General features: G+C 47.4%; 1 protein-coding gene across 2 annotated transcripts; it reads left to right on the top strand.

Annotated features, from left to right (window-relative positions):
* The first annotated feature begins 207 nt into the window (after positions 1 to 207).
* Positions 208 to 27,634, top strand: INTS1 (integrator complex subunit 1). 2 transcript variants are annotated; one of them, XM_027656626.1, is made up of 47 exons: positions 208 to 310; positions 393 to 683; positions 1,197 to 1,393; positions 1,619 to 1,756; positions 2,419 to 2,578; positions 2,884 to 2,989; positions 3,254 to 3,440; positions 3,570 to 3,715; positions 3,994 to 4,135; positions 4,477 to 4,653; positions 4,903 to 5,011; positions 5,672 to 5,792; positions 6,454 to 6,531; positions 7,052 to 7,209; positions 8,228 to 8,324; positions 8,735 to 8,826; positions 9,161 to 9,221; positions 9,619 to 9,816; positions 10,213 to 10,342; positions 10,489 to 10,668; positions 10,760 to 10,909; positions 11,496 to 11,675; positions 11,861 to 11,965; positions 12,801 to 12,968; positions 13,317 to 13,428; positions 13,759 to 13,917; positions 14,657 to 14,803; positions 15,204 to 15,302; positions 15,670 to 15,794; positions 16,494 to 16,748; positions 17,028 to 17,187; positions 17,800 to 17,940; positions 18,323 to 18,503; positions 18,587 to 18,710; positions 19,244 to 19,362; positions 20,382 to 20,469; positions 21,093 to 21,319; positions 22,321 to 22,444; positions 22,915 to 23,048; positions 23,449 to 23,641; positions 23,907 to 24,034; positions 24,510 to 24,622; positions 24,745 to 24,858; positions 25,762 to 25,832; positions 26,345 to 26,436; positions 26,512 to 26,621; positions 27,019 to 27,634. In XM_027656626.1, the coding sequence occupies exons 1-47, from the start codon at positions 253 to 255 to the stop codon at positions 27,132 to 27,134; spliced, it is 6,561 nt and encodes a 2,186-aa protein (XP_027512427.1). In that variant the 5' UTR covers positions 208 to 252; the 3' UTR covers positions 27,135 to 27,634. The 2 variants fall into 2 exon arrangements, with proteins under 2 accessions (XP_027512427.1, XP_027512426.1); XM_027656625.1 differs by having other exon boundaries at positions 13,756 to 13,917.
* Positions 27,635 to 27,864: the final 230 nt, after the last annotated feature.

Raw genomic sequence — 27,864 nt, 5'->3', positions numbered from 1 at the left:
CCAATCTCAATCCCCCCAGTCCCAGCCCCTCCCTGGCCCCTACCAAGACCCTCCCGACGGCGCCTGCCGGGGGTGCAGTTCCCCTCCGGCCCGGCAGACGGCGCTGCCCGGCGGGGCGGGGCGGGCGGTGCCGCCCTGGGGCAGCAGTGCGGCGCTTCCGCTTCCGTGTAGCGGCCGTCGGTCCGTCCGTCCCTCGCTCGGTCCCGGGTGTCCGTCTCTCGGTCTGTCCCGGGGCCGGTGTTCTGCGGCGCCATGAACCGGCCGAAGGCGGCGGCCGTGCGGCGGCCCAGCGCCGTGCCCAAACCCTCCGGTGAGTCCCGCGGGGCCGGGCGGGGAGCTGCTCTCTCTGTCACTGTCAGTGTCCCTCACTGTCCCCGTGTCTCCCCTCGCAGCGCACCCGCCGCCCGGAGACTTCATCGCGCTGGGCTCCAAGGGGCAGAGCGGCGAGGGCAAGGCGGCCGTGGCGCTGCTGAAGCCGGCGCCGCCCGGGCTGCCCTCGGAGCGCAAGCGGGACGCGGCCGCCGCCCTGGCGGGCCCGGCGGGGCTGCCCGGGCTCACCAAGCGCCCCAAACTCTCCTCCACGCCGCCCCTCAGCGCCCTGGGCCGCCTGGCAGAGGCGGCCGTGGCGGAGAAAAGAGCCATCTCGCCCTCTATCAAGGAGCCATCTGTCATCCCCATCGAAGGTAAGGCCTCGCTGTGGTCCTGCCCTCGCAGGCAGACAGAGAGAAACTTCTGTTCTTCTTTCCCTGGAGCCTTTCTTGAAGCCCATATGCTGTATTTCCTCTGCTGGATATAGGGCTGAAATCAGTTTTCTCCTCTGTTTGCATTGGGTTGTAGTCATTCTGTCTGAGAGCTGTTTATAGCAGTATCTGAAATAATCTCTGAGGAAACCTCTGAGTCTGGATTGTGATATTTTATTCACATATTTCTTTAGCAGACTCTGGGTCTGAACATTGCTTTCTGAATTGTCATTCCATTTCTGGTGTTTGATACATTTGCAGAGGAGTCTGCTAGCATGAAAAGATAATCAAGGGGCATTGTCAGGTGTGAAACAGAACTTTTAGTGGCAGTTGAGTAGGAGAAAGCTGTGGCAGGGGCTGTAAGTGAGCTGGTCCACGCTTTGCTGTCCTGCAGCATCTCGAGGCAGGTTGTTTCACATGAGAATAATGCTGATACCTGTGTGTTGGTGCTTGCAGTTGTCCCCACGGTGCTGTTGGATGAGATTGAGGCAGCAGAAGCAGAAGGCAACGATGACCGTATTGAGGGGGTGCTGTGTGGAGCTGTGAAGCAGCTGAAGATGAACAGAGCCAAACCTGACACCACGCTGTACCTGAGCCTCATGTACCTGGCAAAAATCAAACCAAACATATTTGCCACCGAAGGGGTTATTGAGGTGAGGACTCGTGAACTTACTGATGCATCCCTGCTGCCAACTTGTGAGTAGAGTTGCTCTCTCAGGTCAAAGCACGGCTTTGTAAATACTAGACCTCTGATATCTTTGTAAATGCCAGAGCTCTGTTGCAAGCTGCTGCAATTTGTATTTCTCTTTCTACAACTTCTCTGTATGCTTTCTTGCCAGATGACTTGTTTATTTTATTTTTTGTGGATGACATTCCAGGCGCTGTGCAGCCTCCTCCGAAGAGATGCCTCCATCAACTTCAAAGCCAAAGGGAATAGCCTCGTGTCAGTCTTGGCCTGCAACCTTCTCATGGCAGCTTATGAAGAGGATGAGAACTGGCCAGAGATCTTTGTCAAGGTTGTTGAACCAAGGAGGCTTCTGTGTGGTGGGCAGTCTGGGTGAAATCAGGGAGATGTGGGTGTGTTGGGGTAGGAGAACAGCAGTGGATTTATTCCTGCTATAGGGAAGGGGGTAACAAGTGTCCTCAAGTCCAGTATGGGAATGCAGCTGGAGGAGGCAGAAATTGGAGACTGGTCCCATGCTTTTGAAGAAAAATCTCCAAGGGTTGCTGGAATGCTGTGGCTTCCTTTGCCTTTTGTTGCCTTATCTCTGCTCTTTTCTGAGATACCTTTGACAGTCCATATTGATTGTTTTACTGTATTATAAGTGTTGCAGAGACTCCTTACTTTCTGTTTGGACTGTAGGGATTAAAACAGTCCATTAATTTAAAAGGGCTGAACTGACCAGCTTCTATATGTTGATGGTAGAGGTTGTTGTAAAGTCTTTGCTAAAGCTGATCAGCTTTCTTGCTTGAGAAGGGTTGGTGCCCAGTAGAGCTTGAGATGTGATGTTTTGGTTTTTTGCTCTTATGTGACTTGCCTACAGTCATCTGGTCTGTTTTTCATCAATGGCTAGTTTCCTACTTTGCATTTGTATATTGGAAATCCATAAAGACTCACAAATATTCCCTCAATCAGTTAGAAAAGAAGCATGAACATGGATTGTGTTCCCTTCTGCAGGTGTACATTGAGGACTCCCTTGGGGAGCGCATCTGGGTGGACAGCCCTCACTGCAAGACATTTGTGGATAACATCCAAACAGCTTTTAACACAAAGATGCCTCCTAAGACCATGCTCCTGCATGGAGAAGTTGGACGTAGCGGAGGGGACCTTAGTGCTGGTAAGAAGATGTTTGGGAACCAGGAACAAAGGTTTAGGGAGAGGATGGAGCCTGCTGCACTTAGTGACTTGTGAGAATAGCTTTTTATTGGATAGAGTCGTGTAGACCAGACTTTGAGTTCCAGCCACTGCATTTCCTCTCTTTAAGGCTCTTTCATGTCCAGGGGATGTTTGAGGGTAGTGAAAAGTGGGCCTGTGTGTGTGATGCAGTGTGAGGAAGTGACTGACTGCGGCCTCCTGCAGTGTGATTGATCTCTGGAAAGGGGAGTTATCTCATGAAGTGTACTGTGTCCTGGTCTCTCTCAGGGAGTAGCCCACATCCTTCCATGACAGAGGAGGAAGACAGCCAGAGTGAGCTGCTGATTGCAGAGGAGAAGATGAGCCCAGAGCAGGCGGGCCAGCTCATGCCCAGGTACAGTGCCTCGTCCTCTCCTGACACAGCCCTGTGGCAGATGTGTCTGCAGTCACCCACCCTGCAGAGCTGTGGCAGGGAACTCCCTCTCTGCACTACCTGTCCTGTGGCACCTGCTGGGGGATGCTGAGCATCAGATAAAACTGGTTCCAGGAGAAAAGAGTAGATTTTATTTGTTCATAATGTATACCACAAACAAGAAAGAATGCTGATCTTTGCACTGACTTGTATGGAAATGAATAAAGTGTAGTTTGTGTGGTCCAGGTATGAAGACCTTGCAGAGAGTGTAGAGGAATATGTCCTGGACATGCTGCGGGACCAGCTCAACCGGCGCCAGCCCATGGACAATGTCTCCAGGAACCTCCTTCGGCTGCTGACAGCAACCTGTGGCTACAAAGAGGTGCGTCAGATGGCTGTGCAGAGGCTGGAGATGTGGCTGCAGAACCCAAAGGTAAGGATAGGAGCTACTGAAGCACAACTCTGGTGTGGAATCCAAACAGGAGGGCTGCATACTGTACCCCACTTAAGTTGCTGATCTGTAATGGCAAGTGACTGGAGCCTTTCTGCTCTTCCTCTGCAGTTGACCAAGCCAGCTCAGGACTTGCTGATGTCTGTCTGTATGAACTGCAACACCCACAGCTCAGAGGACATGGAAGTTATCTCCAATCTGATCAAGATTCGTCTCAAGCCAAAAGTCCTTCTCAACCACTACATGCTGTGTGTCAGGTGAGTGACTGGGTCTGTGATCAGAAGAGAAAGCACTGTGGAAGATGTGTCTGACCTTGACTGGTTTTAAATACCAGCTTGGACTAAGGGGTGTCCTGTGTTCATTTATATGAATTTCATTGTCCTGAAAGTCTTTCAATAGTCCTTTGATATTGTTGGATATATGTGCTGTTCCATCCTTTTCACTTTTGTGTGCTAAATAGTTCAAAGAAAAGTAAGAACAGTGTGTCCAGCTGCAATGAAATGTCAGTTCAGGTATCTCTGGTTTTCCCTTGCAGGGAACTGCTGAATGCACACAGGGATAACCTGGGCACCACCATCAAGTTTGTGATTTTCAATGAACTATCAAATGCAAGAAATCCCAACAACATGCAGATCCTGTATACTGTGCTTCAGCACAGCTCAGAGCAAGCTCCAAAGGTAGGTGCAGTGTCCTGTGTGACCCCAGTGTTCTGCTGACCCCAGAACCCCACTTGACAGATTTCGTTGAGTTGAGGCTCAGATGAATCTTTTCACAGGCAGCTGTCTGATCTGTACCATACTATTATAGTATTATTACTTTTGGTAGAAATAAACGTATATGGGCATTTTCTAACTCTCACATTCTGGGTGACCAATCTTGTGGTAATACAGTTTCATGAGAGAAACTTATTACAGTTCGGAGGACAGGACACCACCAGCGTGGTTTCCTTGTGTCTTCATTTTGTGGATGCAGATTCATTACAGTGCACTGAAGGTTTTCTCTTTCTGTGTGGCCCCAGTACCTGGCAATGGTGTTCCAGGACCTCTTGACCACCAAGGACGATTACCTGCGGGCCTCAAGGGCTCTGCTGCGAGAGATCATCAAACAGACAAAGCACGAGATCAACTTCCAGGCCTTCTGTCTGGGTCTTATGCAGGAACGCAAGGAGGCCCTGTATGCAGAAATGGAATTCAAGGTACCACTTCTTGACTCTCGTGCTTCTGCATGTGTCAGTGATGTACTGGGCTGTTCTTGTATCTGCTTTTCTGAACGTTCTTTCTTTTGCTCTTTGGTATCTGAGTGAGTCACTATTTGTGTGTCTCATAGCAGCACTCCCGTATTTCATTTCCAAACATCCATGATCATCATTTTTTATGAGAAAACACTGCCAGAAGGCAGCTTTGGGTATTGCTGATTCAACTCACTTTTCTTTTTCTATTTTAAGGAGCGTTTTGTCATCCACATAACTGATCTGCTAGCTGTCTCCATGATGCTTGGTATCACAGCCCAGGTGAAGGAGGCTGGAATTGCTTGGGATAAAGGAGAGAAAAAGAGTAAGCAGAAGAACCTAGATTCCCTCTGAACATGGGCAGCTTGGCAGATATCTGCCTCTGATGTTGGGGGAACATTGCAGCTGGGGCTGGGAAGGGGTGTAAGCCTCCATTCTGAATAGAGGCATGGGGAAGCCTGCTATCATCCTGAGATGGACAGAGGTAGGAGATGTGGCATTTGTGTGGCTGGGTGTTTCTTGTATCTGTGGAAGCAGTGGTTGAGAGGCTGGGGAAAGGGAGCTCTGTATGGGGGAGCCTTAAGCCTGAAGGGGCAGCTGTAAGGATTACCAAGTACCTGTGGATTGAGAACACAGGCCTTTGGGATGGCCCAGATGCCTTCTCCTCACAAAGCTAATTCACCTGTGCTACCTGTTGAGGGTTTTGCTTTAGCACGTGTCAGAAAGCAAAATACATGTGCTGTCAGTGCTGGGGTGCTCAAGGCTCTCTGATATACTACTCCCCTTCTCTGGTTCCCCTTCTCTGTGGAAGGTATCCCTGCCTATGTTGTGGGGCTTGAAATGAGATGATCTTTAAGGTTCCTTCCAACCCAAACCATTCTGTGATGCCTCAGAGCCCTGGTACCTGTCTACTCTTGAAACTGCTTGGCTCCTGATGAGGCTCTTGGTACATGTGTGTGTACTTTGTGACCTGACTGTTTTTCAGACCTGGAAGTGCTGCGCTCTTTCCAAAACCAAATTGCTGCTATCCAACGTGATGCTGTCTGGTGGCTTCATACAGTTGTTCCATCTATCAGCAAGCTGGCTCCAAAGGACTATGTGCACTGGTGAGAGTCAGCCTGGTCATCTCTGTGCCTTCCCCAATAGTGTGATATATTAGGAAAAATCAGGCATATGACAGGGCTTGGTTAGATTTCTCTGCCCTTATCAGAGAAGTAGCAGAAACAGTTTTAGCAGGGTTCAGGCTGAGACTGTCTCCCTCTCTGAAATTGCTTCAGATGCATCCTCTTACCTGAAATACATGATAATGGAAAATCTTTCCAATTTGTATTATTTGTGTCCACTCAATAGAGGATTTCTAATTACCTGACCAAACACAATCTCTGTGGACCTCTTGTTGTTTTTTTTGTCTGACATCCTTTTTTAGTCTGTAGGGTTGAGGGCTCCACAGATAGTTTTGTCTTCCCTGCTTGCCTCTTGGAGGACAGGTGGTGTCCTGGAGTCTTGGTACAGGACATTACTGAGGCAGGTTAAGCCAGAATTAATAGTAAGCAGGATATGTTACTGAAGGTGTAAAAGCCCAGGGCCCATACTGTATAGTCCTCTCTGTTCTGATTCATGTTGTTAACCTTTGCCAGACTCGCTTATCTGAGGAGGCTCCTTCATGCGTGGGGTGGGAACATTAGCAGGAGTCTGGGGAGACTGAACTGTTGTATGTGTTCTTGAGCCTCACTTAGATGGTGTTTACTGTCCTCTTCATCTCTACAGCCTGCACAAGGTGCTCTTCACAGAACAGCCAGAAACCTACTACAAATGGGACAACTGGCCCCCTGAGAGTGACCGCAAGTGAGTGCCCCTCCCGTAACGGGTGCAGGTGGGGAGCTGCTGTAGCTGGAGGCAGAGGAATGGGTGTTTTCTGGTGATCCTTATATAGCTCTGTGTTGGAAATGCTTGGAACTGTGCTTAGATTTTCTTCATCTGTCACATTGCTGTGAAATTTAGGGGTGTTGTTCCACTCTCCATCTGTTCTTCTTCCTCCTTCATTCCTGTTCCCTGTGCCAAGCTGTTCTGTATCTTGATACTGTAGTTGTAAGGAGGACAGCCCTGCACTGTGTGGGTTACTGGGGTAATGTTAGGGAGCTCAGACTCAAGCAAACTGAAGTGTGGAGGTACAAGGCAATGCAACTGATACTCCAATAATAATTTGTTTCACATAGTTGCATTTGGAGCTGGAGACCAGGGAAGATATTGTAAACTAAGCTGTGATGTATCTTGTGCTCGGAAGGGTTCTAGGGGTTGTGAAGGGTTCAGGAGCCCTCACACTACTGTCCAGAGAAGTGTGACTGATGTCTCGTGTCTCCTGCAGCTTCTTCCTTCGCCTGTGCTCCGAGGTGCCCATCCTGGAGGACACACTGATGCGGATCCTGGTGATCGGTTTGTCGCGGGATCTGCCCCTGGGCCCCGCAGATGCCATGGAGCTCGCTGACCACTTGGTGAAGCGGGCTGCAGCTGTGCAGGCAGATGGTGAGGCTGCAAAAAGCTCCAGCCAGCAAGTGGTTGCTTCTCTCTCTGTCCTCTTATTGCCACCCAGGGCTGAGACAGCTCCTACCGCCTACAAGAGACTTTGCGTCACTTAAAGCATATTTTAGTCATGATGGCCAAGCATTTGGCTCAAAGCCAGACATGTACTGCTGTTACTTTCTCACTAGAGAAGCTTCTTACTTGCTCTTACTGTTTCTCACTGTTACTAATTTTGTATCATGGAGTGTTTGGGAAATTATTGGTTGTGTTGAGGATGAAGGGCTGTGAACAACCACCCAGAGTTTTGAGTCAGCGTTTTTAAATTCAATTTAATCCTTTATACATACTGTAAAATGAAATTTTAAGGCTATGCAAAAATGGAATGGTTGGAAATCAAACTAATTAACCAATATATTGTGTGTTCTTCCCAAGTCCATAATTCAAACACTTACAGAATAGCAGTTACAAAAGCAGTCTTTACTCTCATGCTTTTATGAATCCATTTAGCATTTGTCTAAATTCCTGCATCACTGGGGAATATGTCCATTCAGCTGAGCTGTGCATGTTTGTGGTAGATTTGAGGGGAAGTGCTGCACCATTTCAAATGCTGGAAGACTCAGAGTTAAGTTAAAGGGAGTCTAAAAACTTGCAACGAAGTTGAAATGCATTTTTAGTTCCTCTGAGCCCCAGAAGTTCTGAGCAGATTTGCTCCTCAGCTGAAGGAGTGTATTCAAGTTCTGAAAAAGTTACAAGGATACATTTGGGGAAAAATCTACCCTAAAGAATTTAAACTGAATTGCAGCTGAAAAGCTTGATATCCTTATATATTGACTTGGAGCTTTTTTTAAGTGTTGTTACTCTCTAAATGTTGTTGTTTTTTTGTTTCTGTAATATCATGAGCAAGCCCACAATAATATAGTTGCTTGAAGTAAAATTTTTCTTATACTGTGATGCTTTTCTTGAAGGACTTTCAGGCAAGTAGACAGGTCAATAACTTGTTCAGTCTTTTCTTCTCCTCCAGATGTCGAGGTCCTGAGGGTAGAAAGAATCCAGCTGATCGATGCAGTCTTAAATCTGTGCACTTATCACCATCCAGAGAATATCCAGCTACCCCCAGGGTAAGACATCACACAGATAATCTTGCTGTGATCTGGCTCATTTTCACCTTGACTAACACTCCCTGCTCATAGATTTTAAGTTGCTTTTTTCTACTACAGTTTGTAATAACGAAATGACAAGGAGACTTTTTTCAGGGTCATGTTCAGGTGGGAATTTCTCTGGAGCAATCAAGACCTGAGCTTTGGAATGAACTTTGCTCTGCAAGCACTCCGACCTTTCTGCTCTAGAAATCTTCAGCTGAACCTTCAGCTGTGCCTCTTGAGGGGGTCTTTTTTTTTTTGTATTTGTTTGTTGGGAAAACCACTGAGGTGACAGAATCTAAACAGTGCATGACTAAGGAGAAAAGCAGACTTGAGATGGGCTTAAGGAACCAAATTTGACCACTTCTATCTGTTGATGGCTTTTGCAGGTACCAACCTCCAAATCTAGCTATTTCTACTCTCTACTGGAAAGCCTGGCCTCTCCTGCTTGTAGTGGCTGCATTCAATCCTGAAAACATTGGTGAGTGTAGACATTTCTCAGGATACTGGTTCTGCTGCAAAACTTGGCCCAGGTGCTTTCTGCTGGAGTCCAATTGCTTGTGTGCAAGGCCTGTGCTGGGTTGATGAGGTAACTGCAGTTAAATAACTGCGTATTACCTGTGGGTGCAAAAATACACAGAGGTGGGATTTGGACTAGCATGTGGCTGGAATTACCTTGTTTGTGTTCTAAATGTTATGAGCTGTTCTCAATTGAGTTTGTGTCTCCCCACCTTGGAATGCATTAGAATATATATAAAGGCCCTGATTTTTTTCCTGTATTCCTGATTGTCCTTCTCTTCTCTTCTCTGCTGCAGGTCTGGCTGCCTGGGAGGAGTACCCTTCTCTAAAGATGCTCATGGAAATGGTCATGACCAAGTTAGTATGGTTAAATCCCTACATAAATCAAATAGACCACTGAAAACATATTTCTGATTTACGTTTGTGCCATGTGGCTCCTTCCTTTCCAGTGGGACTGGTGTAAAATAAGCTGTCTTAATAAGCTTAAAATAAGCAGCAGCACTGCAGTTGGAGTGGGAAAAGTGCCTTCTCTCAACAGAAATATTATAAGTAAGGGAATAAGACTGAGAAAAAGGGGAGGTTGACTGTGATGTGCTTAGCAGAAAAGGTCTCAGTCTCCTGGCTCCATTGGGAAAGTGCCTTGTTTTTTCTATGTTGTCTGTCAGAGCCAGCGTCCTGGGTTCTTTCTGACTGTGTTTCATGACTTTTGCGTAGAACAAGATAACTATTTCCTTTTTTTCACTTATTTTCTCAGTAATTATTCCTATCCTCAATGTACCTTGACGGATGAGGAGACGCGCACAGAGATGATTAATCGTGAACTTCAAATCTCCCAGAGAGAAAAACAGGAGATTCTTGCATTTGAGGGCCATCTGGCTGCTGCATCCACAAAACAAACAATTACAGAGAGCAGCAGCCTCTTGCTGTCCCAGCTGACAAGTCTGGACCCTCAGTAAGTAACTTTTTGCATTCTGATGCCATCACAAAATTCTAGTTAGCACTAGTCAGGAAACCCTACTGCTCTACAGGGTAGTTGATGTGGGCAAGAAGAACCCTGAGGTTTGGTAGCCCATGGGATCATAAAATCACAGAATGGTTTGTATTAGAAAGGACCTTAAAGATTGTCAAGTTCCAACCCCCCTGCCATGGGCAGGGACACCTTCCACTAGACCAGGTTTCTTGGGGCCCTGTCCAACCTGGCCTTGTACATGTCGATATGTGTCACACTTGGTTCTTGTCCTTCTTTGCTACTTGCATGTGTCCCTTGTGCACTACTGAGCTGACTGATCCTCATCATACCAGAGTGAAAGTCTGTCAGCCTGTGGATAACTTCTTGTTTCTCTGGCAGGGGCCCCCCTCGCAGACCTCCACCACATGTCCTGGAGCAAGTGAAAAGCCTGAACCAGTCACTTCGCTTGGGCCACCTTCTCTGTCGCAGTCGTCATCCTGACTTTCTCCTCAACATCATTCAAAGACAGGTGGGCTGTGTTGGGATCTGATCCCATGCCTCTGAAACTTGAGTGAGGGCCAAAAGAGATGCAGGAGAAGGTGGTATATTGCTCAGGAATTAAATGATCAGTGTGATGCATCCGTGTTCTGATATTGTTACTCTTCTTCTCCCTAGGCCTCCTCGCAGTCAATGCCATGGCTGGCAGATCTGGTTCAGTCCAGCGAGGGCTCCTTGGACGTCCTACCCGTGCAGTGCCTTTGTGAGTTCCTGCTTCATGATGCTGCTGATGAATCAACCTCAGGTGAAGAAGAAGAGGAGGGTGAGAGTAAGGACCAGCGTGCCAAGAAACGCCAGGTGAGTAGTCTCTTGGGAATCCCTTCTATTACCTACTTTCTGTGCATCCCAGATTTGATTTCACTGAACAGGCCAACTTCTTTCTCCACAGAGACAACAGAAACAAAGGCAGTTGCTTGGACGCTTGCAGGACTTGCTGTTGGGTCCCAAAGCAGATGAACAGACCACCTGTGAGGTGCTTGACTACTTCCTGCGCCGCCTGAGTTCCTCCCAAGTGGCCTCACGGGTCCTGGCCATGAAGGTGAGCAGAATGAAAATCTTCTTGGCTGGGGTGTGTCAGAAGCCAAGGGCAGAGCCCTGGATTATCCTGAGTTCAGAGCTACCGAAGTGAAGTTGTTTCATGTCGTCCTCCTTCACTGGAGATTGACTTGTCTCTATCTCCAGACCCCATCAAATGCACTTCTGCTCCCTGCTGCTCACAAGTTTTTTTCAACAGCCAAGTTTTACTTTTTCCCAAGATAGAGCTGGATTTTGCTGTTTCCTGTGAAGTTCAGGTGTAGACTCAGCAGATTGTGTGCTACAGGGAGTAATTGGCAGAGGCTGTTGTCTGTGGGGAGTGTAAATTGAGTGAGTGTCTGGTGCTCTAGAGCATAGTCAAGACAAAGAGAATTGCAGCGACCTCAGAAAGGTTATGCTTAGTGAAGACTGAAACTTCAAGCAGGGTATCTGTCAAGAGAACATATTATATGAGAGATGCAACCTGTTGTGTGCTACATCTGGATCGTTCTGTGGAGTTTGAAACTTGTTTCTATTATATTCACTAGTGTGAAACTAGCAGTCCAGCAGTGGCTTCAAATGCAACAGCTGTGTCTGTGTGACTTCTGCAGGGCCTGTCCTTGGTGCTGTCAGAAGGAGGAATGCGTGATGGAGAGGAGAAAGATCACCCCATGGAAGAAGACTCTGGTGATTCCGAGCTGCTGCAGGGATATCAGTGGCTGCTGAGGGACCTCCCGAGGCTGCCACTGTTTGACAGTGTGAGAGCAACAACAGCTCTGGCTTTGCAGCAGGTGGGTGTTGGCAGCTGAAGGCATGAGTATCCAGCTTATTCTTTTTCTACTCGTGCTAAAACAAATCTGAACAAACCATCTGGGTGTGACATCAATGTCTTTATATACTTGCAGAAGAATTTTTCTTATGCTGGTGCTTGTTTTCATTAAATCTGGATTTCTGATGAAAGGAAATCTTATTCTAGGCCATCCACATGGAGACAGATCCCCAGACCATCAGTGCTTACCTGGTGTACCTCTCCCAGCACGCCCCAGTGGAGGAGCAGGGACAGCACAACGACCTTGCTCTGGTGAGAGGAGGGATTGTGTGGGGGACACGTGGCATGTCCCAGGACAGTGGTAGGCATGGGACTTGCTGTACCAGCAGGATGGGTTTTTTGGGAGCATGTGACTCTGATAACTGCATGTTTGTGTCTCTGTGTGTGTGTTGAAAGGTAACCTGTGTCTTTGGGTCATATCATGAAATGATAGCAGAGCAATAACCTCCAATCCAGCAGCCCATGAGGTGGAATGGGGAATGCAAGGGTGGACAGTGGTTTGAAGGAAATCCCACTACCTGGCAATGTTTCATAAGCAAGGAGGTGCTAAACCTGCAGTCACATGTATCTGGGGAGAGAATGGGAAATCAGGAATGTTAGTGGTGGGACATGCACTTGCCTATGACCAAAGCTAGATTTCTGGGTTTGTTTTTTTTAATTTTTTTAAAAAGCTTTTGGTAATTGTTTGGGTTTTTTTTAACAATGATTTTTCTTTCATTGTTCTGTCTCTGGGTGCTTTTTTTCATTGCTTTTAAGGCTCATGTACTGGTCCTGCCTCCATAGATCTGTTTAGACATATGGAGAAGATTAAACTATAAGAGTCAGTAGATTTTTTTCTTCAGAGAAATGCACATTTTTACTATGTAAATGCTTACTTTGTAATGGGATGCATCAGAATGCAACTGTGCTCAGCTGGGGACACTGTAAGGTGCCTGCAAAGCACTGGCCTTTTCTCTGTTGTGTCAGTTCTACTCTTGACTCCACATGTTGATCTCCAGAGTGGTGTTAACTGGGCTGGTGGTGGAAACCAGAGAATGTGATGCAAGAAAACAGGAGTAAAGACCTCGTGGGTCGTTTTCCCTTGCAGGATGTGGCCCGACTGATAGTGGAGCGGTCCACCATCATGTCCCACCTCTTCTCCAAGCTCTCCTACAGTGCTGAATCAGATGCAGTGCTCGTGGCTCTTCTCTCCATCTTCTCTCGCTACATCAAGCGCATGCGGCAGAGCAAGGAGGGCGAGGAGGTGTACAGCTGGGTGAGTGCCCCCTGCCCCTCTTGAGCAAGTAACAGAAACTGGACATGTTAACAGAGGAGAAGCCCTTTGTGGGTTACTGACTATGTATAAACCAGTTTTGGTTCAAGAGTTCCCTGATCTGAAAATTATTGGATGCCAAGATAATTATCAGAGCCAAGCGTATGTGTTTATAAAAAGCTTTTTAACTTTTCCTCAAGAATCTTTTATGGCCACTGTTGAACATATTGGGAACTTTGATCTGACTAAATTTGTCCATCCTTATGTTCTCCTTTCATCTGTAGCTCAAAGATTTCATTCTTCTTTCTCTCCCCACCTTTGCTCATCCTGTCTTTTTCTGCCTTTTTCCAGTCAGAGTCCCAGGATCAGGTGTTCCTTCGTTGGACTAGTGGGGAAACAGCCACTATGCACATCCTTGTGGTTCATGCCATGGTTATTCTCCTGACGCTGGGGCCACCTCAAGGTTAGTGAAGTATGCTCAGATTTTTTCAGGGGCTTATGGGCAATACAGAGAGCCTTTTCTTTATCTGCTATCTCCTAACAGGTCAGACTGATGTTAATCCTTCTACTCACAAGCTTGTACCTTGCAGTACTTGTTTGCAGCTGTAAGGCTTATCAGAATATTGCTGCAGAGAGTGAAGGATTTGCAGGCTGATTTTTTTTTTTGCCTTCTGCAGACAGCAGGAAATATTAAAACAATGGTGTGTTCTGGTGTATTGATTTGCTAGAGAAGGGCAGGGTGGTCTAGGTGTTTGTGAACATGGGAAATAATTTTGTATCCACTCTTAAGCAGGGGATGGTGATTTTTATACCTTACTGGACATATGGTTCCCGGAGAAAAAGCCCCTTCCTACTGCTTTCCTGGTTGACACCTCAGAGGAGGCTCTGCTGCTCCCTGACTGGCTGAAGCTGCGCATGATCCGCTCTGAGGTCCCGCGGCTCGTGGATGCAGGTGAGCCTGTGGCCTGTTTGTTGGTGTTTCAGACCCTCCTGAAAGGAAAGGGAGAGTGCTCAAGTGTGCCCAGCCCATCCTACTTGGATGCCTTTCAGTGGGGCCATCAATCACTAAAGTAGGGGAGCGAGTCTATATGGATATTGTGCTTTCTGTGTATTCTGTCTGTAAAGGGGCAACTCTGAATTGGAGCCCCATCTCTTTTACAACAATTCAGATGGAACTAAGCTGTGCAGTCACCAGACAGGAGGCACAGCGCTGCTTCCATAGGGCATGCAGTGCTTGCAGTGTGGAAATCCATAGACCTGTAGTTGCTTTGGTCCTTGCACTGCTTGTCTGTGCTCTCTTCTTGGTATTCAGAGCTTTTGTCCCATTTTACTAATTAAATGACAGCTGTCTACAGCCAGTGATTGAATTATTCAGTAATTCCTGCCTGCAGCCATCAACAGATAGGGTGGAAGTTATTTTTTAATACAAATGATTGTGTTACTGAGGTTCTAATAAAATTAAACAAAGGATCAAATTAGCCAGTGAGTGAATTAACTGGAAGATGCAATAAGGTGGCAATGATTTGCAGAGGGAAGAAGACGTAGTAGGCAGCTGTCTGACTTCTAGCTTTAGGCTCTCTACAGCCCTGTCATTAATGTGTCACTGCTGGTCCAGCCAGAAGCACAAAGATCAGGTAATAAAGATGACCCTCCAAGGCAATTTGGAGGTCTGAGTGTATGGTGTATTTCAGCCCTGCAGGACCTGGAGCCACAGCAGCTGCTTCTCTTTGTTCAGTCCTTTGGAATCCCAGTTTCCAGCATGAGCAAACTTCTGCAGTACCTGGATCAGGCAGTGTCTCATGACCCACAGACGCTGGAGCAGAACATCATGGACAAGAGTAAGAGCTTCAGATGAGGCTGACTAGGCTTTTTACCTGAACAGTTTTTATGACTGTCTCCTGTGACTACCTTGGAAAAATCCAAGCTAGTTCAGCAAACTCTGTGCACAGGCTGCTTTGGCAGCTTGTTGTCACTGTAGACACCTCCCTAGTGCTTGTCTGAATGGCCCTTGGCTGTATTTTCTCAAATAGAGAAAGATTTTGTAGATTGAAGTGTGCAGAGTCTAAAAAGTACTTTGGAAGGTACTTTGTAAAAGAAACAAAATTTTCAAGGCATCATGTGTACAAAGTCCACAGGAAGAGCAGATTCTCTTATCTGTGGGAGCTGTACAAACAGCCAATTCCGTCCTTCTTTACTAAAGAGAGTGAGATGATGATGTATTCTTTTTTTTTTTTTTAGACTACATGGCTCATCTTGTGGAGGTTCAACATGAGAGAGGGGCAACAGGAGGCCAGACTTTCCATTCCCTGCTCACTGCCTCCTTACCAGCCCGCCGAGGTACTGCCTAAATTTCTAAGTCATCTTCAAAACTTCCCTCCTTTTTTACTGTTGAGAGGGATGGGGGGAGCTGTCTTCAGAAACAGTTGTGCTGCAATATACCAGCAAGCTACAGTTAGATACCAGGCTTTGGCTAGAGTTTTTTGCTCCCGGCAAAAGGAGAAATTCCAATATTTTTGGAGTTTACTACAATGAGTTTTTCTGAGTGATATGGAAAAATAAATAGGTCTTGCTTGGACTCAAGAGTGTAGCTGCTGAATTCCTCAGTAATTGGAGACTGTAAAGCTGAAGGTGATCCAGTGTTGGGACTCCAGGTGCTAGCTACTATAACAGCATTTTCCTTTCTTTCCTTTTATTTCTTTTGCAGACAGTGCTGAGACTGCAAGGTCAAAATCTAGTCCTGAGAACTCTCAAAGTCAGAGCCGGATCCGGGCCTTGAGCCAGGTCCGTGTTCTGGGCCCAGAAGATGATCTGGCAGGCATCTTTCTGCAGGTACTGTTATAACCTCCAGCTGATTAGCTGCTTCCCTGCAGCAGCTTTACAAAACCCATTTCTCTTTTACTTGCATCTTCTGACTCCTTCCTCCTGCAGTGTTCGCAGGCCATAAGTATGAAAGCCCTGATGCAATGAGGCTGTGCCATTACAGCCTGGTGGAATTGACAGTGGCAGGACTTTTTTGCCGTAGTTGGAACATGATGTGGCTTTTGATAGTGCCTGGTACTGTCAGTGCCTACTAGCATGTTACTGTCTCTGCACCTTGTTTGTTCTGTGTATAGTGCCTTTCCTCTCAGCAGTGGAAGGAGGATTTGTGAAATGCTCACAGGGCCTTGGCAGCAAAGCTGTGTGCAAACAGCATTTGTACGCTGGCATGTCTGCTTACAGAGCCTCCCTCTCTCCATTGACTCCAGAAGGAGCCTACAGGGAATTAATTGGCCAAGTTGGTTGTCTGTGTTTGGGTTGTATGGTTCCCCTGCAGTGTCAGTGTTGATAGTCATGTCGGGGCTGCAGAGATGCTGCTTATGTTCATGTACCAGGCATTAAAATACTGAGAAAGCTGTATCAGACAGTTCCCATTAACCCCCAGTCACTATAATTGTACAAGGTAAATCAGTCCTCTGCCTCAGGATGTTTATGGTACAGCAAGTCCTTTCGTTTGCTGTCATAAGTTTATTCCCTTTTGTATCCCACCAGCTTTTCCCACTAAACCCGGACCCACGGTGGCAGAATTCAAACCTGCGCCCGCTGGCCCTGGCGTTGCAGCAGGCCCTGGGGCAGGAGCTGGCTCGGATCCGCCAGGGGAACACGCAGGTTCCCGGGATCACAGCACGGCTGCTGCAGGCGGTGGCTGCGCTGCTGAACTCCCCCCACAGCGGCGCCCTGGTCATGGCCATGCACCGCCACCACTTCATCTCCTGCCCGCTGATGCGACAGCTCTACCAGTACCAGGTCAGTGATCTTTGGAGTGTTTAACAGAGAGGGGTGAGGAAGAAACAGAAAACCTGCAGTGCATCTGCTCTGCTGTGTGCAGACCCTCTATCTGTGTCATGCTGAGCATGACACACAGGGGCTCAGGTTGCCCGGCCATAGGCATCTGGATGCAGGCTGGTGGGTGTAGGTGTGCTCTGTGTATTCTTGGCAGAGTGTGCCACTGTCTGCATCTTTCCTGACATCTTTGTTGTATTGCTGATGTGTGTACAAGCAAGTCTCTTTTACTGCACTCCCCAGCGCTGCATGCCACAGGACACTGCCTTCTCCTCGCTCTTCTTCAAAGTGCTCATGCAGATGCTGCAGTGGTTGGAGAACCCCGCAGTGGAAGAGGGTCCCCTGCGTGCTCAGCTGAAGGCCTTTGCTGTGCAGTACTCCTCAAGGCACAGGATCAATGATGGTACTGGCATTGGGCAGCTTATGGAACTCAGAGGGGATAAAGTGGGCCGAGAAGAGGACAGAAACAAAACTGCACCCAGAGCAGGAGGTGTGGTGGGCAGCGTTTTAGAGAGGTGTCCTAAGGAATAGCAAAAGTAGTATACTGTGCTATAGAAACTCCACAAGGATGAGAAAAAGTGACTTGGCACTGGGGTTTTGCAGTAGACACCTGGTAGCATCACACCAAGTACAGCAGATCTCTCAGGAAAATCTTCCAATTTCTCAGGCCATAAGTTCTGTGTGAGCTGTAGTCCTGGTGGGTGAGCATGAAGGAATGTCTCTGGAACAAGGTCTCATCATGACTTGTAGAGTTGTTTATCATCTGCCATCTGTTGGGAGGAGGAGTCTGTAATCCAGATGTTAGACATGGCAATGGGTTTGTGATTACAGAGCTTTCTCTTAGCCACATGTCTCTGTAATGTGCAGAAGAGCTGTCAAGGATTTTGGTGGGAGTAAATGGCAGCAGAATCCAGTGTTTGAGCAGTTGTGTCCTGGAGCCACATGGGGCATCTGTAGAAGTCTGATGTGGGGACTGGCTTGTTCCTGTGATGCCAATGCTGTGATTTCTTTGCAGTTCGAGGTGGCTTCTTGCACCTGACAGAAGCTCTGACTTTCCATCACGACGCTGACGTGATCAGCTCCACGGTACGTGCCATCATTGCCACCCTGAAATCAGGAGAGAAGTGCAATGTGGAGCCAGAGCTCATCAGCAAAGGTATGGATGTCCTTCTGCTCTCCTTCCCCCTTGCAGCAGCTGGTTGAACTTCCAGCCCAGCAAGGGAGTGCCTACTGTGCAGGCTGTGGGAATATGCCTTCTCCCTGAATCAGAAAATGTGAACTGATGTAAGCTTGGTCCTGTGTTGTATTACCTCCTTCCTCCCTGCACTGCATGTGGGATTATAAACTGTGATCTGGGGCTGGTCTCTCAGCATACTGTAGGATTCCACTAACAAAAAGGGAAATGGAAGCCTCCTATCCCAGATAAAAAAGGCTTCCCCCTTCCTCACTGAGCCATGCTATCAGCAATAATACTCATAAGGTTCTGTACCTCTCACCACATCCTGAAGCTGATGAGTGAATCTTTCTCCCTCTGCTAGTCCTTCAAGGTCTGATTGAAACTCACTCTCCATACCTGGAGGAACTCCTGACTGTCCTCTTCTCAGCTACTGTTGAGACCACTGCCAGGTGTCCTGCCATGAAACCAATTGCTGTGGTGAGCTCCTTGTTGCTCCAGGACAAAGAAGAAACACCAGTGAAGAAGGAAGTGGACAGTTGCAGGTGAGCCCAGGGAATGATGGGAATTCACTGGTATGTCTGGGTGCCTGATACCACCAGTGACACTGGCTTTGTTTCCTCCACAGTGCAGAATCAGCTTGGCCAGGGCCTGCCTCTGGCCTTCTCAATGACTGGCTGGAGATGTTAGACCCAGAGGTGATCAGCAGCTGCCCTGATCTCCAGCAGAAGCTACTGTTCTCCTGGAACAAAGTAAGAGTTGTTGGGTAGAGGGACTGCTGTGCTTGAAACCACCCTTCAGGGGTACTGACTTGTACCTGGAAATGGGGCAAGGGGTAGTTTTATGTTTTGCCACATGTTACTGTATGAGTTCCAAAGCAGTACAGGCTGACTAGGAGAGGAGCTCTGGTGCATTTTTCTCAGTGCAAGGTTAATATTTCATCTTATCCTTCTGTCTCCTCAGCTGTGTTCTCTTCAGTACTTAAGTGTATTACAGACATCCATAACAGCCCAACCAGCTGTGTTTTCGTTGGTATTTTTGCAGACAGATCAATAGCTTGCCCAAAAGTGCTGTGCCAAAGCTAAGACAGAAACTGAATTTCATGGCTGATGCCATGTTCTCTTAGAACATACTTCAGTTCAAATCCTAAACCCTAAAAATAAAGTTTGCTGTGCCGTCTGCCTCCCTGGATCATCATCCTTATGCAGTACACGCGGTAACTCCTACACCCACCTCGTTGCAAGGATCTGTTTCATTACACCTCTTGCTCATTTGGTCCTTTCAGGCAGGGTCCCAGGTGCCCTCCTTCCGCCCCTACCTCTTGGCTCTGCTGACCCACCAGTCCAGCTGGACCACGCTGCACCAGTGCATCAGGCTTCTGCTTGGCAGAAACAGGGAGCAAAGGTGGGTCTTGTTTTTCAGGCCTAGCAAAGGGCTTTGAGTTGGGCCACTCGTTATGTCTGAGGGAGAGCAAGAGCTGCCACGTTCCACGGTGAGTCTGCAAGGAGATGTAACTCAGCCAAAAACAGGCTTTGTGAGAAAGATGCTGATTTCAATCCTGCTGCTTTCTGTACCTTGATATAAATATTACCTGCTGTTTGATGGAAGCAGCACATAAAGATTTGGCTGTGTTCTAAACAGGAAGTGCTAACAGTGAATAATCCATCTTGCATTGCCCTTGTTGATAATCTTTATGAACACAGGGTTTGCAAGTTGGCTTGGACAGTGAACTGAGGGCTGTCTCTGGACCCTGGCAGGCTCTGCTGGATCTTTTGGTTGTACTAAACTCCATTGTCAGTCGTCCTCTAGCCCTTTCCTGATGTCAGACTCCGAGTTCTGATCTCTGGAGCAGCCCTGGCTCTCAGCTTATATACACAGCTCTCAAATAATTAAGAGCCACTGTAGTAGTATTGTGCTTAAACTTTTTACACTTTTGGACCAGGAAATGCTGACATCTAATAACAGCAATACTTCTAAAACTGGTAATATTTCAGTTTGCTTTTTATTTTACTGTTGACTTCTTGCTCAAAATTACACGAATTTCTGCAATCCAAGATAACAGCTGTGATAGAATGTTCTAGACACTGGGACAGTATGGTCACTGGTCTGATTGTACCAACTGTCTGTGTTGATGACCAACTCCTGGCCTTGTGGTGCAAGGCTCCATGTAGGCCCCCCACTTGCTGAATGCCATTTGTTCTGCTCCCTACCCTGTGCTGTGCTTATTGCAACAAATATTTAGTCATAATCTGGGAACAGAACCAAACCCCTTCTCGGGACTTAATGGATCCTATTTTTACATTTGCAGATGTTTCTTTCTTCACAGCACTCATCATGTTTAGTGATGCTTCCATGTGTTTGTGTGCTGCCTCAGGGCTGCCTTGACTCTAATTGCAAATCTGTCTTCTTTTGTCTTCTGGCAGGTTTGACCCAACTGCATCCTTGGATTTCTTGTGGGCCTGTATTCACATTCCTCGGATCTGGCAGGGAAGGGACCAGAGAACTCCTCAGGTACTGGTTCAGTTCTTCCAAGATTCCTCTCTAGATGGAGTGAGAGGCAATGTTTTCACAGTGCCTGAGCTTTCCATGGCCAAGAGGTGGCTGGATTGATTCAGGTGCAGCGTGCCAAGTTTGCTGCCTGTACCTCAGCTGGTTACTTAGCTGCTCTGCTATGTTACACATTACAGTGGCAGTTTTGGAGTCCAAAAAGCTGATAGGAACACACAAAGTTTGCCCACTTGGCATTTCCCCTGCAGCAATTGCCACAATATCTGTTAAAGGCACAAGGCTAGAGTGGTGAGCAAGCTAAAACCCAGCATGGGATAATTCCCATTTTACAAAGAAAAGGAGGTTGTCTCTCTTCTCCACAGAATTGCTTTGTTATGGTGGCTGAACTATGATTTTTGAGCCATCACACATGCTGGGATAGAAGTAAATGAATTCAGAAAGTGGAGGAGGGGTAAAGAGGTTTCATTTGGGACTGTGATGCTTTCAGAGCTCGAGATATGGGGGCAGTTCTTAAGTCTAGTTAAGTCTAGAGGTGTTCCATTCCAGCTGGGGAAAGTGTGTCTAGAAGGAACTAAGGGTCTTGGGATTTGGTGTGGAATCATTTGGAGTGTTCTCTTGCATTACAGAAGCGCCGTGAGGAATTTGTGCTCCACCTGAAGGCATCAGAATTGATCAGCATGGTGGAGCTGATCCTGGCTGAAGCAGAGACCAGGTACCAGAACGCTGACGAGGCCTCCTGCACACTCATCCAGTCTCGGCTGCCTTTGTTGCTCAGTTGTTCTCATGGGGACCTTGAGAACATCAAAAAAGTGACAGAGTATCTGACCAGCTGCATCCAGCAGTGGGGAAGCAGGTGAGGCTGCAAATGGGGAGCACTGTCTGCTGTAATTGTAATTCTAGAGCACAGGCAGTCAGGTAATGGTGAGACTTGCCAGCATGTCTTCATTAAGAACATCATGTTCCAGAGCCCGTACTAAAAGTGCATGCTGTCCTCCCAGAGATTTGGGGGAATAATAGGTCATTTTAAGGGGTCCTTGGACCAGGAAGGTGACTTCAAAAGTGAAGTTAAGGGCCCTTCTGCTTTTAGGACTTCAGGATGAAGTGCTTGCCATGCTTTTTTTTTCTTCCTTTCTTTAAGGCAATGCTTATTTTTAATTGCTAGTTCCTAACGTGGGATGTCTTGTCTACTCATCCCTTGAGTCACTGTCCATAATACTTCCTGCTTCTGGCTGTTATGATTGCTCTCAAAGATGAATGGAGACCAGATTTTTTCCTAACAGCTATTTTAGTGCTGTGGAAAGAACAGGAAGATGATGTTTTTGTGGCAATGAAAGGAACTGACCTAATTCCAACCTCGCTTATGGTGATACTGAGTAATCTCAGTTGCTATTGCATTGACCTGCCTCCCAGTACAGACTATGCCAGGAGTCTACAGGGATTTCAGGTGTGGAGAGAACATGTTGGCTAGTCTGAATAGTTGTGGTTTGGACTCTCTTCCAATTGGGATGGGGATGACTATGAGTACCACGTGCAAGGACTCTTCACTGGAGATGTAAGCAGAGCTTTCTTGTCCTGTGCTGGTTTGTAACTGCAGTTTTCTAACTCCAAATGGCCTAATTTGGGTAATGATGGATCCTCATAGACTGTGGATGGATCCCTGTAGAAAGTGAATCATCTGAGTAGTTCAAAAGAAGCAAAGACTTTAAAACACTTGTTGAGATTAGTGGTGGCTGCCCTTTTTACAGGGTCTGTTTGCCATGTGCAGGAAGGCTGTTACTAATCTGGTGGGTCTGGGATGTTTGCTGGTTGAACTAATGTAATAACCAGTGGCTGACCTCTCCCTTTTTCCTTTAGCTCTGTGGGAAAATGTTGCCAGGACCTTCTGCTGCAGATATACCTGCAGCTGCCTGAGCTCCTTGTGCCTATGCCTGAGATGCTTCTTACCAGTGAAGGAGCCAGAGACAGCAGCACTTGCAAGGTAAAGTTAGAGGCATAGGAAAGCCCCTTTCCAGTTGTGTATGCAGACCAGATGCTACCTTGATGCCCAGTTTAGAAGGTGAGGATGGGCAAAAGCTTCCTGGATGATTTTGGTTTCTTTACCTTGCTCTTCTGTTACCCCTTCCCTGCCTGCACTCTGAGGAGCAGAGAGTTTTGGTGTGGTTTATTTTGCAGTGTCCTTCTATAAAATAGTATAAGCTCCACAAGCTTCTGTGTGCCAAAGGCTTCTGTAAAACGCAAGTGTGCAGATGTCTGATCCTGCTTTGATGTCTGTGGGGACTGTGGGCTTCAGATCCTGTGCCAGCTGGAACGTTGCATTTTCTCGCAGATTCTACCTGAAAATAATTTCTGTTAACCCCCCTCTGTAGCTGGAAAGGAATTGGGAAACACTGCTGAAGAGCCACGGGCTGGATTGTAATTTAAACTTCTTACTCATTATTTTTCTTCTAGCTTGATGCCCTTGTTCACAGATTCATTAACCTCCTCGCAGACACCAGTGACTCCAAGTCATCTGAAAGCCGCGTGTGGGATGCCAATATGGCCTGCAGGAAGCTGGCTGTAGCTCATCCCATCCTCCTCCTTAGGTACCTCTCTCCCCTTTCTCCCTCTGTGTGGCTGGGGTTCATTGCAAAGCATCCACCCTTGTCCTGGAAGGGGAACAAACCTGCAGCAATCATGATGATGGTGAGGGAATTCACCTTCATGTACAGAGGTCAAGAGAAAGGGCAGCAAAGTCTTATCTCTTACAATGAGGCAGCACCTCTTTTTGGTTCCATGTCTGTCAGGAAATAATATTCTTGGAACTGGAGACTAGAGAACAGAATATGGGTGGAAAATGGGGCTTGCTGAGTCTATAGATACAGAGATCAAGTCCAGAACCCTGAGTGAGGATAAGGGATGCTTCCTTCCAGCACCTGAGGTGTAGCCACATGTAACTGTTTCTAGGAAGGGGCTAGATCTGGATTTTCTTCTTTGGTGTTTCAGGCACTTGCCAATGATTGCAGCGCTGCTGCACGGCCGCGTTCACCTCAATTTCCAGGAGTTCAGGCAGCAGAACCACTTGACCTTCTTCATCCACGTCCTGGGGATCCTGGAGTTGCTCCAGCCGCAGGTCTTCCAGAACGAGCACCAGGCGGCACTCTGGGACTGTCTCCTGTCCTTCATCCGTCTGCTGCTGGTAGGAAAATCCCTGATTCCCTCTGTATGCCATCGTCCGGCCACTAGATGGGGAAGCTCGTGTAACACAGGGCCAGCCCAGCTCTCCTATTTGAAGGGAAAACCTTCACATGCCTAAGAACAAAAAAGTGTATTAAGTACCTTGGAGAGCCTGAAGAGGAGGCAGGAGATCAAGAAACTGCTCCCTGGTACCCAGAGGTGCAGAGCGGGGCAGTGTGTTGCCGCATTTTTTTTTGCTAACTCTCATCTTGTTGATCCTTTCCCAGAACTACAGAAAATCCTCACGGCACCTGGCTGCCTTCATCAGCAAGTTTGTCCAGTTTATCCACAAGTACATCACATGCAATGCCCAGGCAGCTGTCTCCTTCTTGCAGAAGCACTCGGATCCACTCCAGTAAGTTTCCTTATGCTGGTTGACCCATGCACAGCCAGACTGCCAGGAGCTAACCAGACAGGAGACAGCAGGAGGATGTGACAAAATAGCTGTTAATATGGCACTTTTTCACCCTTAGCTCCCTTAATTCTCTTTTGAGATGAGCAGCATTTCCCTTTTTTATAGGTGAAAACTGAACACGAGGAAGTCAGATAGTGATTCTAACTTATGTAATGGCTGAAATGTCCTGTTGAGGTGTTATAATGCCCTGCAACCTTTTCCAGAGGGGCAGCTGGAGGGTCTTTCCCTGGAGCGATGGCTTCAGGGTCCCACTTGCAGATATGTGGGGAAAATGCATTTGATTTCCAGTTATGATGAAAGGAAAAACCTTTTTTCTGCTTCTGAAAAATTGTTTGGTTTAGTGTACATATCTGTGTTGTTACTTGTCCTCATGTCATTACTATTGAAAGCCAAACATGCCACCTCTCTCCCTCAGTGACCTGTCATCAGACAACAGTGACCTAGCAATGCTAAAGTCCCTCCTGGCTGGGCTGAGTCTGCCTAGTAAGAGTGGCACCTTGGACAGGGGCTCTGATGAAGAGAAAGATGGTGAGTCTGTGTGGGGGAAGAGTTATTCCAGCTGGTGAACCTGCAGTATGTTTTGGAGCTAAGTCCTTACAATGGGCTGTGTGCTGTGCTCATTCTTCTTGTGTGCTCTCTCTCCCCCCCAGATGAAGCAGCAGCTGGCTCTCTCCCTCTTGTCAGTGTGTCTCTCTTCACTCCTCTCACACCAGCTGAAATGGCCCCATACATGAAGAGGCTCTCCAGGGGCCAAACGGTGGAGGGTAAGTGAGGACCTGCAGAGCTGTGCAAAGACTCAGGGCAAATGAAGACATTTGCCAACCCTGTTGGAAAATCTGTCAGCTACAGGCTAGTTTCCTGTTTCAGTCTTGTGTTTGGAAGTCTCCAGCAGTTAGGATGTTGTTCCACTTTTGGATTAACTTGTCCATTACCTTCTGTGATTCTGTGACAGAAGCTTCCTATGATGCTGTTAGTGCTTAGCTCTGCAGTACTTCAACTGCCTCTACTTTGGGGCTCTTCAAGGATCTTTTAAGTGTTTTGGGAGATGGTTTGAGTAATTCAAGGAGTGCTGCAGTTCATGTCAAGCCGGGTCTGGAGTGCTGAAAGAAATGCCATGTTTTTAATGGTAAAAAAATACCAAACTGATGAGAAGCAGGATTTTGTTAGGAATCCCCTTCATGGAAGAAAATCATGTTAACCTGGCATATGGGAACAATAATGTTCTCCAAAAGTTTTCTGAAATTACAAGTGTCCAGTGTTCAAACCTAGTTGTGTTCAAAACCAAGTTGTGGTATTGGGGTGACAGTTTTCCTTCCAAGGAAGAATATGAGGGAAGAGTCCTGCCTGGACAGGTTTTAAAAAGACACTCTGTGAAGATCTTTCAGTTGCAGAAGAGAGTGTTCTGGAATGCAAACCTCACACCCCACTCCACTCTTTCCCCTGCCCATGGCATGAAGTGCTGGTCACATCTGCCTGGGCAGGTTGGGATGTGCTGATCTGGCACATCTCTGTTCTCTTTTTTTGAAGAACTGCCTTAATTACACTAACTCTGTGTGCAGGTGGGAAAACTTGACTGCTTGGGAGATTGGATTTGTAGGGAAAAAGGAAAAGATCCTTTGCTGGATCAGTGAATTTCAGTCACCCTTTCAACCTGTGTCTTCCTCCAGACATCCTGGAAGTGCTGACAGACATCGATGAAATGTCCAGACGGAGGCCAGAAATTCTCTCCTTTTTTGCTGTGAGTGTTGGTGTCTCAAACTACCTCTGGAAAGAAGACATTTTTTTCACCAGGGTCTGTGTTGCACAGCCAGCTTAAGCACTGCCCTTCCTCTGCTTTTTGGGTGGTTGTTGCAGAATCTTAGGAAAAATGTATCTTCTGTTAGGCCTTCTGAGAGTAGGCAGTATTTCCCTCCATTGCCCATTGGGTCTGTCATCATCCATTTTATGTCAGAGGAAGAATTAATGCTCTGTTTTCTTCCCAGTATTGGGGCAAGTAGAGAACAGAACAGCTCTGTTGAAAAAACTGGAACCTGGGGAAAGCTCAACTGTCCCACATGGAGTAAGATTATGGAAGGGTACTTCAAAGTGCTCAAAACTGGGATAATCCTTCTTACAAAGAGGGATTTCCAGGGTCAGCCAGTACCTGCTGGATTTGTGTTGGGCTGGATTGGTGTGGAGGGGTAGTATTGCCAGTCTGAGAAGTTTGTGCTCCTTGGATGGCCTTGTGATCCAGATTTGTCCACTTTTCAGACAAACCTCCAGAAGCTGATGAGTTCATCAGAGGATTCCTGCCGAAACCTGGCCTTTAGCCTGGCTCTGCGCTCCATTCAGAACAACCCCAGGTGAGGACCCCTGGAACTTAGGCTGTCCTGACTGGTGATCTGGGCTGTACTGACACTATCATGTTTTACTCCCAGCATTGCTGCAGATTTCCTTCCCACCTACATGTACTGCCTTGGCAGCCGAGACTTTGAGGTGGTGCAGACAGCACTGAGGAACCTGCCTGAATACACCCTCCTTTGCCAAGGTAAGTTGAGAGCTGCTGCCTTTGGGGTGTGGTTGGCCTCACAAGGGTCAAAGCTGGGGTCCTGTGCTGGGAACAGCATCCCTGGGAAGTTACCAAGGGTCAGTGTTGCCTAGACCAGGCCATCAAACAGACACCTATACCAACAGTAGCTTTGGTCTGAGCATCACAGGGACACAGAGCCAAGGGAGGCTTCCTCGGAGCAGATTTGCTCCCTTACAGATTTTCTCTGAGTTGTGATCCCTCACGTGATCACATACCCACAGACCTGTTAGAGGGTGGATTGTGCCATGTTCTCGTGGAAGGAGAGAATTTCTTGGGCAGCTGCAGACGTTCACCCCAGGGTCTGTTGGCGGGTTGCTCTTGCTTCGCAGTCTCATGGTGTCCATCCCTTCCACAGAGCACGCAGCAGTGTTGCTGCACAGGGCCTTCCTGGTGGGCATGTACGGCCAGATCGACACCAGCTCTCAGATTTCAGAGGCCTTGAAGATTCTGCACATGGAGGCCACGATATGAAGATGTGGTTCTGAGAGTTCCACTTCCAGAGGAGTTAATTTAACGGACCCATCAGCTGCATTAAAGCCCTGTAAGAAGACAGTGTGTTGGAACCCATGTGCTGGAGGATCAAAGAGAAGATGTGGCCAGCCACACTGTGCTGGAAAAGGAGAGTGTGCTGACTGAAGATCAGAAAAGGGCAAGAATCAACCTGCCTGGCTAAGATGCCATTATTGTGGGAGAAAAATATCCTGAACATTGTGCCAAACAGGGACCACTTCCTTCATGGGGCCTTGGAGCAGGGGGTGTCAGTTTGTTTTTTGGGTTTTCTTGACTCTCCAAGAAGGCAGAGCTCCTGGGAGAGCAGAAGGGAGTGATGACCCTTGCATTTGAAGTGTCTGCACCCTCTGTGTTAGAGGGAACATGCAGATCTGTGCAAGGGGAGAGACCACTTTGGTTTCTGGGAGTGGGTGTTCGGGGACTTTTTTATTTTATAATTAAAATTCTCTTTGTTTCCATTATGCCTTTTTCTGCTCTCTTGGGTGTAGCTTGACATCCCTCTCTCCCTGTTGTTCAGTCTTGTTACTCTAGACAAAGGATCTCTGGAAGACCTGTCTCCATGGCCAAGAGCTAACGGAGCTGTCTTGGCCTTTTATAGGATATGCAGGAAGTGGAGGAGGTTTGGAAGGGTCAGTGGGGTATCATGGATGAGATTGGTCAGCACCAACTGCTGACAGGACAACTTTTAAGA

This window comes from Corapipo altera, unplaced genomic scaffold (genome assembly GCF_003945725.1).
Source record: "Corapipo altera isolate COAL_440 unplaced genomic scaffold, ASM394572v1 104, whole genome shotgun sequence".
Taxonomy (NCBI): domain Eukaryota; kingdom Metazoa; phylum Chordata; class Aves; order Passeriformes; family Pipridae; genus Corapipo; species Corapipo altera.
Note: the sequence above shows the minus strand (reverse complement) of the source record. Positions and strands in the feature narration are given on the sequence as shown.